The sequence below is a fragment of the Plecotus auritus genome, assembly GCF_963455305.1.
Source record: "Plecotus auritus genome assembly, chromosome: 7".
Lineage (NCBI taxonomy): Eukaryota > Metazoa > Chordata > Mammalia > Chiroptera > Vespertilionidae > Plecotus > Plecotus auritus.
The window spans coordinates 131,407,710-131,424,130 of record NC_137774.1 but is presented as its reverse complement, the minus strand read 5'-3'; the positions used below and the strand labels follow the sequence as shown (position 1 = coordinate 131,424,130).

The window sequence follows — 16,421 nt, the reverse complement described above, 5'->3', positions numbered from 1 at the left end:
AGTGCCTTCACTTCCTGCAACGCTGTTACTCAACTCATTCCCCTTGCCAAGAAGGTGGAACACTCTGTCTCCTATGAGGCCTTTGCTAATAAAGCTTATTTGATCAGCAACCACAGAGTCCCCACTCTGCAGCACAGCGGTGACTTTCCCCTTCATGTCCTCCAGCTAAACCGGGTCAGCCTTTCCAGGCCCTGCCAGCCCTGGGCTCAGGGACAAAAGGAGTCACCTCCCCAGTCCACCCCCTACTCTATTTCTCCTTCTCTATCTGGTCTCATCAGCAGCCTTTTGCATTTTGAACAGACTTCTAACTTTTTCTGGATAGCTAAGACATCCGAATTTAGCCAGTGATATTTTATTTTTAATTAAAAAGTAGCTTAAGCTGCTTTGAATGTGTATTTGGTAGATTTAATCACTTGCTGCCTTATATTGTTTAATGGTCTCTAATTTTGCGGTGTTGGCGGTTTAACAAAGCACTTAGGATTTAAAACACAAGAACAAATTCTCATAGGCTCCCTGGTGAGAAGATTTTAATCTGAGGTGCAGTTCCTAAGAACTGACAATTTGGGGTAAATCTTCAACATGGGACATGGGGAATTGAGGACACCGAGAGTTCACTAATTCACAAACTCTTGTTGCAGATTTATCCATATGATTATGACAGAACTTTAAAACACTCACTTCTTTTTGTAATTCGATTTGGTTTGGAGCCCAGAGGTTAAAGGAGGTTTCTTGTCAGTGAGCTGTGTTATACTGAAAAGTAGGAGGAGATCCATTTATTTATCAGGGGGGAGGAAAATGTCTTTCTTGGTTTTGACTGCAGTGGCTCTTACCTAGTAGCTTCCAGATTCAAAGATATGTTGAGGCTGTAGGTAGAGGAAATAGGACACTACTTCTTCAATACTGTATTTTCATATAATTAGTATTCACCATAAGCAGTTAATCACCAGAGAAGAGCTCCCAGAGACAAAACAAGTTGTTTAGCTTGTCAGCATTAGGGAATTGGAGGTGTTGAAACATGACTGCTTCTCGCTGGAAGTGGGTCTTGCCGAGGCTGCTGGATGAGCTCATACGTGTGCTTTGCTCTTATGTGCCAACAGCTCCCCTTACAGCATAGCACAGTAATTGTTCCTGCAAGTCCAATTACATTTTAATGAAATTTGTGTACTTCCTAAGATCTTTCCTGCATGTTGCTTTTCCATTTCTTAAAAAAACACACAAAAACTCTAGTGTTCTTGGATTCTATTTACATCCTTTTAAGATTTCCTTTATTATGCTTAATAAAGAAAAACCAAAACAAGTCATTGGTTTGGGGTAGAAACATTCCTTGTTCTTCCCCCTCCCCATTCTGTGCTATATAGAATGAGTATTAGAAATGCTCAGAAAACCGTGAGTGTGGGGAGAAACCAAGATGGTGGCATAGGTAAACACCTAAACTGCTGCCTCGCAAAACAATTTCAAAACTACAACTAAAAGACAAAACGGACATCATCCAGAACCACAGGAAGGCTGGCTGAGTGGAAATTCTACAACTAGAAGGAAAGAGAAAAGTACACTGAGACTCAGAGGAACTGCGAAAGGCAGAGGTACCGAGGCGTGTGCGCGGAGAGGGCGGGCAACTGAATACGCTGCTAGCTTTCTCAAGCGGGAGGGAGACAAAAGCTCCCGACTGCACTGAACTCCAGTTCTGGGCGAGACTCTGGGGACCCAGACTCATTCGGGGAGAAAGTGGACTGTCTGGCAGCGGGCGGAACTCGAGGGCGGCTTTCTCTCAGAGGTGCTTGTAGCGATTACCATGGGACACTGAGACACAGGGGCCTATTAGGGCAGGACTGATGGGAAACCAATGCTGCCTGTTCTGCCCTGAGACTCCGCCCCATCCAAGCTGAGCACAGAGGCTTTTGCAGGTCTTGTCTCATAAGGGCATCTCCAACACAGAAGTTCTCCCAGCGTAGGCACAGCTGATCCTCACAGCCAATTGGCCTGGAGGTCAATTCCTCCCAGTGATACCAACAACAATCAAGGCTTAACTACAACAAGACTGTGCACACAGCCCACAAAGGGGTGCACCAAGAGTGTCCACCTCAGGTAACTGGGGAGGCTGAGCCACTGGGTCCTATAGGACACCTAGCACACAAAGCCACTCTATCAACTCAGGGAAGCAGCCAAAATGCAGAGACAAAGAAACAGATCACAAATGAAAGAAATGGAGGAAAGCAAATGATTGGATATAGAGTTCAAAACCACGGTTATAAGGTTTTTCAAGAATTTTCTAGAAAAGGCCAATAAATTTAGCGAGACCCTCGAAGATATGAAAAAGGACCAACTAGAAATTAAGCATACACTGACTGCAATAAAAAATAACATACAGAGATCTAACAGCAGACTAGAGGATCGCAGGAATCAAGTCAAAGATTTGAATTACAAAGAAGCAAAAAACACTCAACTGGAAAAGCAAAAAGAAAAAAAGAATCCAAAAATATGAAGATAGTGTAAGGAGCCTCTGGGACAACTTCCAGCGTACCAACATCAGAATTATGGGGGTGCCAGAACAAGAGAGAGAGCAAGATACTGAAAACCTATTGGCAGAAATAATGACTGAAAACTTCCCCCACCTGGTAAAAGAAATAGACTTACAAGTCCAGGAAGCACAAAGAACCCCAAACAAAAGGAATCCAAAGAGGACCACACCAAGACACATCATAATTAAAATGCCAAGAGCAAAAGACAAAGAGAGAATATTAAAAGCAGCAAGAGAAAAACAGTTAGTTACCTACAAGGGAGCACCCATATGACTGTCAGCGGATTTCTCCACAGAAACTATGCAGGCCAGAAGGGAGTGGCAAGAAATATTCAAAGTGATGAATAGCAAGAACCTACAACCAAGATTACTCTACCCAGCAAAGCTATCATTCAGAATTGAAGGTCAGATAAAGAGCTTCACAGATAAGAAAAAGCTAAAGGAGTTCATCACCACCAAACCTGTATTATATGAAATGCTGAAAGGTATTCTTTAAGAAGAGGAAGAAGAAGAAAAAGGTAAAGATAAAAATTATGAACAACAAATACATACCTATCAACAAGTGAATCTAAAAATCAAGTGAATAAAAAAATCTGATGAACAGAATAAACTGATGAATATACTAGAATCAGGGGCATAGAAAGGGAGTGGACTGACAATTCTCGGGGGGAAAGGGGTTTGGGGGTGCAGGAAGAGACTGGACAAAAATCGTACACCTATGGATGAGGACAGTGTGGGGGGTAAGGGCAGAGGGTGGGGTGGGAACCAGATGGAGGGGAGCTATGGGGGAAAAAAGAGGAATAATTGTAATAATCTGAACAATAAAGATTTATTAAATTAAAAATAAAGAAATGCTTTAATTTCAGAATTCATTTAGTGCTTGTTCAGACACATTAAAATATCAAATTTAATCTTTGGAGAGCATACTGAATGTTTTCTTGTGGAGAAACATGAAAAACGGTTCTTTCCTTTATCATAGTCTAATGATTTCTTTTCTCTTTTCCACCTAACTTAACTTAATGGGTGTTCTGAAAAAGTATCGCCCTTTACTCTGGAGTCTTAATTTTTCATTTATTCTCCTCAATCTATTCCTTTTTCTTGTGATATCTGATTTCTCTGGCTTTTCATCTGCTTGTTAAACAAATCTCTGTCAGTGTGGTGACTAGATTCCTAGCATCTTCCCCTTATTCCAGGTCCAGATTTTTCTTTGTCTCTTTCTAAAAGAGTTCGACCTAGAAAGGAGGATGACTATAAAATTTCTCGCCCAGGGGTCTTTTTTGTTGTTGCTTCAAAAATAGTTCAGTTAGCCTTGTTTTTGACAGACATTTAGAATTTCTTTTGCATTTGATTGCTATTAAAAATTAGTTCCTCTAGCTTGCTCTGAATTTTCTTCTAATACCTCTCTTTTTTTAAGGAAAAGGAAATAATAAGTATTTCCATTTAAACTGACAGTATCTTTTTTTAAAAAATCAACTGGCTTAGATTCCAGAAGAAATCTTTATTTTGTTTCTTGAGATGCAAATCTATTGGAATGTAATTATCTTTTATTTCTTTATATTGTTGTATCCACCAGGCCAACTATTGCCTAAGACTCAGCTAACATGCCACTTGCTCTTGTCACTACATGACATATTGTATCATATATCAAATTACACGTAACATATCACATTGCATCATATCATATATCATGTTACAAGTTGAACCATAACAGACTTATTTGTTTACTTGTTCCCTATAAAATGGTAAACTAGAAGTTAATGTTTTAAGTTAAAAAGAGAGAAGAAAATTAATATTGGGTACTTAAAAAATGAGTAAGACATTTTGATACCCACAATATTAACTGTGGTTCAGCATCAGCAGGTATTTATTGAATGAACCAATGAGAAATTTCTAATCATTTGTGATGGTGCCCTATTTGAACTACTATGATGGGTTTATATGGAAGGAATTAATGCTGTTGTCTCCAGGAGACTCAGGACCCAAACCATCTATATATTGTTACTCTTTAGTCTGATATTTCTCAGAGATTATAGGATTAGTCGACTAGAATGGAAAGTCCTGAAGACTCAAAGGTGGGCCTCTAAACCAACAGAGCAGCCGTTTTACTTACATTGACACATGTTTTTACTTGATCTTTTATGCAGACAGCTACGCTGAGACAGATTCTGCTTCTGGGTGCCTCTCATTTCTAATATGTGAGCTTACAGGAACTCAGTTTTGTAGGGGATAACATGGATTTACAAGAACACATACGTTCTTTCTATTGTTCCTTTCCCCCTGACTACTCTTGCCATTATGGGTTTGGGAGAGGTAGTGGGACATGCTTCACACCATTTACTACCCAGCAGTAGGTGAGAGGCATTTGAACTTCTGTCAAGTAATAATAAAGAGCCTGTATTTGAATAGTGCTTTGTAGTTTATGAAGTCCATTCTCACAAAGCATTGATGTCAGTGCCCACTGGTTGTTGTTTTTTCTTTCCTATTTTCTAAGTTCACAGTATTTTAAATTATTTGTATCATGCCAAAGGCTTCTATCTACTCCCCATAATTCCATCACCTTTTAGGGACAAGGCTTTGGTCAAAAGCTGATGGAAAACAGAAATGTGGTAAAACCTTACATACACCTACTGCTTTGACCTCACCACATTTCTAAGATTATATATTTTCCCCATTTCACTGATATAACTAGAGACTTCTATATTTCAGCATGAATTCCAATTTATTCTTTGTTCCTCCTCTTTTCCTTTGTTCTCAATCTCTATTGAAAAATAGACCAAGTGGTTCTTCTCATTTTCAAAATAGTTAATTCTTGGGCTGACATATGGGTTCTTCTTGGGAACCATTTTTGACATATTTCTTTAATTAGTCAGATGGGCTGCTTTTGAATAAGGAAGGAAACATTTCTCCCATTCAGCAACTGATTGTCTGTTCTTTCTGTAGATCCATTCTATTATTGGCCCAGGGAGTAAGGGTATAGAATTAAAAATGTAACCCAGATATTTTATGTGGAAGATCTGTTCACTTGTTATATGCCTGAAGGATGCTCATGGAGAAATAGGGCAAAAGAAATAGTCAAAGAATAATTTCTTCTCAAAGGCAGCATGAACCAAACTAAGATACAGGCCAGCACAAAGGACAAATAATGGAAAGTTTAGGATGAGAACAGTGCATGACTTATCAAGGAGGAGGAGGAAGAGGCTTGTCCATGCTTTGGAACAAGAGGAGGCCTTTGGAATGCAAAGAAGAGAATGATAGGGACACAGGAATAATGGGGGTTGGAGGAAGTTAGAGAATAAAAATAAAATCCATACCTCTGTCCAACAACCTGCAAGGGAAGGTAACAGGTTGGCTTTTCTGAAGAAGTTGGGAAAAGAAGCTGGAAAAAGGGAGAAGGGCAAGTGCCCAACTGTAGGCTGGAGGGAACATGGCATATTTGGGGAACAGGGAGAGGCCAGATTGCAGTAGGGTTTTCTTAAGATGAATTGTGGAAGAAATGGTTGAAAAGATATTTGAGATCAAATTATGGAAGAGGTCATGGATGGGAAGGGATTGGATTGAAAGAGATTGAGCAGAAGTGAATGGGACCAGAGGAGGGATTTCCTAGAGCAGAAATTATGACTGAGTAAAACAGAGGAATAAATGAAGATGAAAAGAAATTATGGAGAATGAAGTTTTAGTAGAAGGAGTTTGGCTCTTTTTGTATTGTTAGCATTGTATTAAATTTGTTTAAATAATAACCTCTTAGAGAAAATGAGCTTGAAAGAACATATTTTCAGGGAAAAATTATTGCCAACAGAGTGAGAGTTAAAGCAGCTTATTGAATGAGGTAAAAAAAAAAAAAGTGGATTAGAGATGTACTTAAAGACTGAGGCAAAAATGATTCTAGTTAATTATTACAATGAGTGGAAAATAGAAAATGGTTTGACAAATGATTTAATTTAGAGTCTTATGTGATTGTAGAGATTGCTTCAAAAAGTTCATATATGCCATTTATATTTATGTAAATAGTTACTAAATCTAGCCAGACATTATAATGAAATGGAACATGAATTTGGGGAGATTAAAAAGAGATTCTAGGGACTGAAGTGAAATTTGAAGAGCAAGCCGTGAAAGTTATTAAGAAAAATAACGAAAAATTATTTAATTAATACAAATATACTCAAACTGAAAAGTCCAAATAATAGAGGAAATTTAATGAAAAGTATTTGTTCAATCATGTAAATTTTTGAACATTATGGGGAATTAGGGTAGAAGTAGGATTCTGGGTGGGAACATATGATAGGAAAAGAATCTCATTGAAAAATCAAACCCTGATTTAAAAGTGTGTTAAAGAAAAGGTGTTAGAGAAATGTTAAACAAAACTGCAGGGACCTATGTTAGTATAAAACACCACATACTCCTGGCTGGTGTGGCTGAACGTCGACCTGTGAACTAGGAAGTCATGGTTAAATTCCCCGTCAGGACACATGCCCAGGTTTCAGACTCGATCCCCAGTGGGGGACATGCAGAAAGCAACTGATCAATGATTCTCTCTCATTGATGTTTCTATCTCTCTCTCACTCTCCCTTCCTCTCTCTGAAATTAATAAAAACATTTTAAAAAACACCACATACACAGAAAGCAACATATTTTAAATGGATCCAAAGGCCAGAAAGAGGACATGATTTATTCCCTTACTTGCAAGAGACTATACTTTCGCTTTCCTGGATTAATGTCTGGTTGTTGTCCCAGAAGAAACATTTCTTTGCTTATTTTGGAAAAATCAGCCCTGTTTAAAACATCTATTAAAACATACATGACTGCCTACTGTGTGCATAGCACAAATACTCATTAGCCTATTCTAAAAATAGGCTGAAAAAAGTCACTGTACAACTTGAAACTAGTTTATTGCTTTTCTCCTCTTTTAAAATCATAGAGTTCTTCAAGTTCATGTACTAGGTGTTATGCTGAGAAAGTGGAGACTGCATTCTCCATGGGTTGGCATGGAATAGGGTAGTCAAGATGCAGCTACAGGCATAAGAGGTCCATGTTCTGGGAGTAAGGAGGTGTGAATAGAACTAGAAATCGAAGAGCTGAGTGCTGGGGTGTCAGATCAACAAACTGGATCAAAACCTCAGGATACTTTGAATAGGACTGAAAGTAGAATGTCTTCTGCTTTGGAACCAGCAGACACAGTGTTATGTATCTTGTGGTGTGGTCCTGATGAATAGTGGTATCTTAGAATTGATGTCTGGGGTGTCCTGTGAACCTAATGTTCTCTTGGGACATTTTCTGATTTCTCAAGAAGGTCTTGTATGTACTTCTGCTAGGTTGAGTGTTTAATTTAATTTAAATGAGAAGTTACAGCATCGTACATTATTATAGGTTTCTTAACACAGTGTATGGACAGTTTCAGGTGACTCAAAATTATTCCTCTTCGTGCTGTTTGCTGGGCATTTTTCTCATAAAAATCTATCTATATAAAAGGCTAATATGCTAAGTGTCCTTCCTACCTTCTGACCGGTCGCTATGATGCACACTGACCACCAGGGGGCAGATGCTCAATGCAGGAGCTGCTGTGATGCACACTTACCATTTACAGAGAAATGGCAGCGCAGCCTTGGCCGACAAAGCAACACTCAGCTTCTCCCAAGTGGGACCCAGGCCCCACCACCACCCCGGAGTGACACCCCACTAAATTTCAGCCGACACTGCCAAGACCCCATGGCCAGCCCTAAATAGTCGCTGTGGGCACCAGGTAATGACGTCACGTAGCAATGACCAGCTTCCTCTCCCTAGCGATGACTAGCGTCTTTCCAGTTTCTTCAGCCCAGGAACACAACTTGCTTTATAGCTAGGTACAAACATTTTACACTTTAACAAAATGTCTGTGAAGTGTTTTCCTGTGCCTCATCTCATTTGATCCTCGCAGAAGTCCTGGAGTACGTAGATAGGAATCAGACTCAGTAGAATCCTATTTTCTTTTCATTAGCTGGAAAATGGAGATTTAGAAAGCTTAGAAACTTGACCCAACTGAAAAGAAGTAAGAAATGGTGGAACTTGAAAATGACTTCAGGTTTTCTCACTGCACAGAATATAGTCAAACACTGCTGCAGTTACCATTAAATATTTTACCCTTTGTTCTCCCTGCATGATCTACAATAATAATCTGCTTCGTGTTGATATTTACTGCTATGTTGGTGGCAATTACTTGAAAGAGAAGTTGGGGTGCTTCACTGGGCTGGAAAAAGTTTAGCTAAATCAGAAAGCAGGTCTAATAAGCAAGTTTATTCTTTATATATAAAAGGCTAAGTTGACTCGCACACGCATGATACATATAAAGGTCTCACTGGCGCCAGTAGCACTCAGGTGTTTCCATCTGTCATTGTCGATCGTGAATTTGGTTAACACTCTATTATAGAGAAAGGGCAAAAAGCGATATTAAAATATTCCCTCTAATTTCCTTTCAATGTGCACAAATTCATGCACTGGGCCACTAGTAGATTATAACATTCATAAACTTCATCATGTGATTTAAAGACATCTTACATTTATTTTCTACTCAAAATTACTAAGAAAATATTTAAGATTTTAAAAGTTGGGGCTGATAATTTGGAATGTAGATAATTAATAGGCAAGAGTTTTAAACCATTTATTAGGAGTATATTAGTTAGGTATATTTGGTTGCAAATAATTGAACCCGACTATGATAAGCAGAAAAAGACTTATTGGAAGGTTAGATCATAGAGTCAACTGAAGGCATTAAGAATGACAAGATGAGGAAATGCCTCTGTTGGGCTTTTGTGGTGCAGAATGGGGCTCTGTCTTCCATTTATTTTGGAATTTCTCTCCCAAATTGGAAGTATGTTAGAATACTGAAAATCAAATATCCATAGTATTTTCATCTACTTAATACCATGGGTTTTTGTATAAGTATGAAGTTCTTACAATATAATCATGAAACACTTAACTAATGAATTTCTCATCATGATTGTCGAGTCTTTATTATTTATAGTAATTGTGCTAATTACTCTAGATTATTCATCTATCCATTCACTGGAAAAGGTTTATGCACAAGGCATGAAGCAGTCTTTGGAATGTAGGGATGAGTAAAAGAAATCAGAGGTGGATGATGCCCTCACAGAGCTTTCAGTCAAGCAAGGGAAAAAAGCCAGGTCTGAAATTCACTGTAACAAGAAGAATATGTTAAGGACCACAAGAGAGGTGAAAACTGCCACCAAGCGGAGAGTAGATTGGTGTTTGCCAGAGGCTGGAGGATGGGGGAAATGGGGAAATGTTGGTCAAAAGGTAAATTTTCAGCCCTAAGATGAGTAAGTTCTGGGGATGTAATGTACAGCACAGTGAATAGTTAATAATACTGTATTGTATACATGAAAGTTTTTAAGAGATTAGATTTTTTAAAAAGTTCTCGCTACACACACACCAAAGAAAGGTAACTATGTGAGGTAATGAATGTATTAACTCACGTTATTGAGGCAATCATTTCCCAATACATATGTATATGAAATCATCATGTTGTATGCCTTAAACTTCCACAATGTTATATGTTCACTAGAGGCCCGATGCACGAAAATTCGTGCAAGAGTAGGCCTTCCTTCCCCCGGCTGCCGGCACCAGCTTCCCTCCAGCACCCGGGACTCAGGCTTTGCTCCAGCCCCAGCTTCGTCCAGAAGGACGTCCAGTCTAATTAGCATATTACCCTTTTATTATTATAGATTCTATCTCAGTAAAGCTGGATTTAAAATAAATTGCCACCAACGCTCAAAGGGCAGAGATTACCTTGAGCTGGAGTAATCAAGAGAGGCCATGGCTGCTGGATTTGGGATTTGTCCATGCAGTGATGGAAAGGACAGGCCAAGCCCAGTGAGAAAACCAGGAGAGGCAGAATTCTAGAGACTCCTAGGTTAGGCAGTGTGGGTGGAGACAACTAGTGACAACAGCAACAAAGTCAAAGATACAACTCACATGTGTGTATCCCTTTATGGTTTACAAAGAGCTCTTGGGTTCGGAGACATACATTATAATGGTGAAAGTGCAGGGTCCGGAGCTGGAAAGCCTTGGTTCTGATTCCTAGTTCTGCTACTTACCAACTCTATGACCTTGGGGAGACATACTGAACTTTGCTTCCTTTCTTTCATCATCTGAAATTCACTGTAACAAGAAGAATATGTTAAGGACCGCAAGAAAGGTAAAAACTGCCACCAATTTGAGATAATAATAATAAGACCAACTTCATAGAGTTTTGAGGATTGTGAGCTAATACATAAAATGAGGCTTGACACATAGTACCTTTCAACAGTGCTGGCTGAGTTATGTATCTGGATCCTCACACATAACCTTGTAAGGTAGGAACTGTTATTATCCCATGCACAGGTGTAAAAATTGAGTTCTCAGAAAAGTTCAATGATGCATTCAAGGGTACATGGAAAACTAAGGAGTTGAGGCTCAAACTCTATGCCCGCCCCCATTTTTTTTTTATTTTATTTTTTTACTGCATGACGCTGTCATTCAAATAACAACTAAAATTTAAGGAACACAAGTCAATTAATTGATGCCATACGTAAGTAAAAAGAATCTATATTTGAGGAATTTTTATTCATATTTCCTAAGATTAAGAGAGATACAAAATGCTAAACAATGTATGTAGGGATAAATAAAAATTGCAGAATTAGCCAGCACAGTAGCTGATATGAATGCACATGAACAATTAACACTCATTTCATATCACAATGTAATTTTCTCACTGAAGCAAAAATGAATTTTCCCCTTTGGTGGAGCATCATCGCTGTCTTACTGTAGAGTATGACATGAATTTTTATATTCTTCAAGCACTCTTGGAGACAATATACTAAATAATGGCATATTTCATTGTGAAAAACCCACTCTTTTTATTTCTAGTGACCACATTCAGAACATTATTCTTAAACTTACTCTAAATAATTTATACTTTCTGTAGTCTTCATTTCAGGAGTTATGAGGTTTAGTGAAACCATGCACAATAAGATAAAGGTTACTTCAGCGTGCTTGTACTGGAGTTAGGTAGTGCTAGGGAAATATTTCACATTGTTATTTGGTTCATGAAAACTAATAACCTTGAGAAATTTAATTTAGAAAGCTGCACATTTTGAGTAATATATAGATTACTTGACATGTAGGTTATTATTCAATTGAGAGATTTTATATGAAAATGCTAAATTAAATGTTACTGGCAGTTGCTAAAGATTGTACTTTTTAATTATTCTATTTTTCATCCAATGTTTCTTCTTCTTTTGTCATTGACATTTTAGGTTGTTGACAGAGCATTCCTTTAACTCAAATGTGTAGTATCATTTCAGGTGATAGAGACACATAGTAGGCACGCAGTAAATGCTCATTGTTAAATTAATGACCTTAATTTACCATGCTCACTTTATGGGCTACTTCTGAAATTGTTTTGGCTTCTATTTCACTTTTTCAAGAATGCGAGGGATTATACTGAGCTTCTCAGCCTCAGTGTGATTAATGAGATTTCTAAGCATGTTCAGATTGGTACTATCGAATATCTAGGGTCTGAAACTAGAGAGTTGTTGATTGAGTATGCTTATGTCTCCTCTGACTGAGGCCAGACAGAAAAAATAGACCCTCTTAACAGGGCTTAAAGTTTCTGATTGAAGATACTTTGAACTGAACATGAAGGCATGATGTGTTACATGAGCTTAAGCAAGTACTTGTTTATGCCCACATTTTAACTTAAGCTAAAGGTTTGTATATAAACAGAATAGATACAATATTGCAACATTCTGAAAATGTCTGCCATATTTAAGCTCTATTTTGTGAAGTGGTTCTTTATATGTTTGACTAACTCAGTGCAATGATTTCATTGGTATTTCTGAAGGCTCCATTTTGTTTTTGGAATAATTAGCCACAATCATATTTGAATATATTTTAGGTGTCAGTAGTGTATGGCATGGATGAAGATATTGCTGATTAGGTAAAAAAAATTAGTTGGTGTATAAAAGAATGCAAAACTAACTCTTGTATGTCTTTGATCATGAAGGTGTGAGCTATGACTAAGCAAACAAATGATGAAGCTTCAGGAAAGGAATCCATATTACACTTTATTAAATCATTTTTGTTATATCTGTATGTGAGAGAGACAAAGCTCTATCACCCAGATCTTCTACAGTGTAAATGGTCAGCAGAAACTGGAGAGATTGACACTCTTGTCAAGGTAGCTTGCACAAGCACTCATTTAACTATCATCAATACATGCGTTTTTAAATGGTTCTGTAAATGCAATAGAGAACAAAGTCACATCTATTCACAAAATACACTGTTCTCTTTATAGCAACTGGTAAGTAGCACTCTTATTAACCTGCATACAAAAGTGTCATCCATTTTTTATGTTTTGAAATTATTAACTTCTTGTGATTGTTATTTTAAGTTGACCAGATCATTTTTTATTCCTGTATTCGAAGGTATTATATCTTTTTTTTTCTCTAAATTAAACGTTGTTTGAAAACTTATGGCACATCACCTCAGTTCTAGCATCAAATCTGATGAAAATATAATATTTGTTTTGGGTCTCTCCATATGGTTGCTGTGCTGCTGATCATTGCATTTTGGATGACTGTTTCTCACAGAGTATGCAGGTTGTTGACAGTGGGAATAGCCAAACCACCTACTTCTTCCTTAGATTGTTGGCTAAAAAATATTTTCAGGAATAAAATTAAAATCATTACTGATTAGCAGATATTAAACCGGGATTCTTCTCTAGGTCTCCAAAGCCGTAGTCTGTCGTAGAGGAAACAAAGTTAAGGATGGCATTCTCTCATTGGTCACTTGCTCAGTGAATATTTATGAAGCATTTGCAATGTGTGAGAGGCTGAGAACTGCACATGGCAGGACTGCAGTGGGAAAGGATAGATGCAGCCTCCGTCTTCAGAGGCAGCATGCAGTAGCAGGGAGAGCATGGAATTGTGAGTCCTGAGACTTGAACTCCAGCTCTAGTGCAGTCACGTACTGGCTGCATCATTTTGGCAGATGTATATTTCCCAAGACCTTAGTTGCCTTATTTATAAAACTAGTAATGGTACCAGCTCTAACATTTTATTATCTTATAACTTGATTTCTTCTAACTTTGACATCTGAAAATTATTTTGAAAGCATGTCATCTTTTTATAATTTGATTATTTCATTTGGTGTTTGACACTGAAGTACTTAAAAATCCCATTCTCTTCTAACATCAACACACACACATGCATGCACACACACACACGTGGAATGTGCATATTTTGAGGACGTGTAGTGCTTATCTTAAGGGCAAAGTTTGGCCCTACTTTGTAAATGTGTTCAGAAAACAATATAACACAGATACTGAAGGCAGCTTGTTTTTAACTTGTAGCTAAACATGACATTCAAATGTTAATTGGATGAATAAATCTTGTTCATTTTACAGACATGGAAATGTCAATGGAATAAAACTATTTATCACACGATAATGGTCTCCTGCCGCCAGATAAATGCCAAGATGAAGATACTTATTGAAAATGTATCAAAATATTCTATTGCTATTTATTGAAAATAAAAGTTGAGGAAAAGTTCAACTTTTCAGGTCAAACATGAGAAATGCTCTGCCTGTGGTATTAGTGTATTACTATATCAAACACAATGTGCGTGGTATAGAAACATAGGACAATTCTAAGAAATAATGGTCTCTAAAGGACTCTTTCAGCTCTGAGCATTACTGGAATAGTGCAATGTGGACTGGGAGGAGGCAACTAATATTTATTTAGCTCTTATTAGGTATCTAACATAGTCCTGAGTGTGTTCGCTGATGTGAGCCTCATGAGAACAAGATTTTAAAATAATTACCATCCTCATTTGCAGCCACATAGAGAATAAATGCAAACACCAGGATTCAAATTCAGCCCAGGCTCCAAATCTTTCTCCTAACCCCCACATCTACAATTATACCCTATAAGTCTGAATACAATGCCTTTTAGCTTAGTTTTGTTTTTTTAGTAGAGTATTCCCCCAAGTTTTGTTGCATTTGGTAACCAAGTATTTCTTTGTGTCTAATGACTTAATATACTGATGAGTTTTCTTTAAATGATTGACCACTTGTCTAAGAAACACAGCACACTTGTAAGTCTTGAGGACTTGATAGCTCTGGATGGGTCAAGTAGCACTAGATTCTAGCACTAGGTTTCTAGCAGAGTGTACTTAGGAAGTCCTTAGGTTCACTCCCTGCTTCCTTTTCTGAACTTAGATGTCTATTTTTCCATTTTACTTATCTTCTGCCATGTGGTCTTCATAAAACACATTATTTGAGTGGTTAAGAATATAGGTGAATAATTGAAGTCGTTTAAACAAAGAAAAGGGGAATTATTGTTCACTAAAGCATTTACTAATCTCAGGTCCCTTCACCCCTAACAGCCCTTTCTCCACCTGCACAAACACTGGGTGCTTACGGCCCCCTCCTCTGGACGGTCCGAGGACTGCAGTTTTCCTCTGTCAGTGACCTCCCAGTATTTTAGTTACTGATACACTATTGATATACTTGTCATAGTTTCCCTAGCAGTAAGGCAGGCTCCTTAGTAGGAGAAACGGTGTGTTTTCCTTCTCTCTATTCCCTGTGGTATCCAACAGAGGGATTTGAACATTACAGATATTCGGTCAGTGAGAGAGTGAAAGAAGCATGTGTGTGGTCTCTGATTTTAAGGACTACAGGAAGAATTAAGACTTCAGAGGTATCCATAGTGCACCCTTCTGACTATGGGAGTCTGTCTTTCTGATCCTTTGCCTATGCTTGTATCTATTAGTTCTCTCTAAAACACATTTGGATTCAGATTCATAAAGGCACTGAATGAGCAGATAATTTAACTGCTATATAATTACAAAGGAGAAGTGAATGGTTAAATTTCCTTCAGGAAGACAGTAGTCATTCATATAGCACTCCTTTGATTTTTTAAAAAGTCATAATATTCTTCTGATAGTTTTAGATAGACACCAAGCACCACTGTCACACGGATTACTAACTGTCAGTCTTACCCGTGCTCTTCTGCAGATGGGAGACCCTTATCTCTGAAGGACATCTGGGAAGGAGTCCACGAGTGCTATAAGACGCGGCTGCAGCAGGGACCCTGGGACACCATTACCCAACAGGTTGAGAGTATTTTCATGTTATTATATGTGATCCTTTCTCTCTGCTCACTTTTTTTTTTTACCTAGTTCTCTCTCCCCTATTCTTTTTCCTATCTTACTCTTCTACCTACTTACAAACTTCAATTCTAAGACAGTTTCCTTAAAAATAACAAACCTTCCCAGACCCAGTCTTAGTTTAGCCTCCCTGTTATCAACTCTCATAAAAATCTGTAATTTTTTCATAGTGCTTATCACATTTTAAATTATATATTTGGATATTTCAAAAAAATAATGTCCATCTTTCACGCTATATGGTGTGCTGTCATGAGGACAGATCGTGTCTGTTTACTCTTCATTGTACACCAGCACCAGCACAGTCCTTAAAATATAGTAGCTGCTCAATAAAAATGTATTAAGTAAATGAGACTAGAAACTGAATTGGCATATACACTAAAAAATAGATGATTTAGCTGGTGTCACAGCTGATGTTCAAAGTTTTACTCATAAAAGTATTTGCAAAAATTTAACTTTTGATTAATAATAGCTTTGTAATAGTGATCTAAAAAAGCAGAGAAAATTGATCTGCAAAAGTACATATAAAAAGTAGATTTGCAAAAGTAGAGAAAATAGATGTCAATCATTTATGTCATTATAGCTGCCTTGCTAAAATCAGCAGTTAATTATTTTAGAAATTTAAAAATACTCATCACCTTGGATCCAATCATAGTCTCCTTAAATATAATTTTTTCTTATATCAAAATCTTATTTTTCCAAGGCT

At 37.6% G+C, this 16,421-nt stretch overlaps 1 protein-coding gene across 4 annotated transcripts in view; it reads left to right on the top strand.

Moving 5' to 3' along the window:
• Positions 1-16,421, top strand: part of ATG10 (autophagy related 10) — a 219,309-nt gene that overhangs the window by 144,835 nt on the left and 58,053 nt on the right. For all 4 annotated transcript variants that reach the window (XM_080681962.1, XM_080681960.1, XM_080681963.1 and 1 more), the window contains one exon: positions 15,567-15,664. In XM_080681962.1, the coding sequence (XP_080538088.1) occupies positions 15,567-15,664 (98 nt within the window). The remainder of the gene's footprint in view (positions 1-15,566; positions 15,665-16,421) is intronic.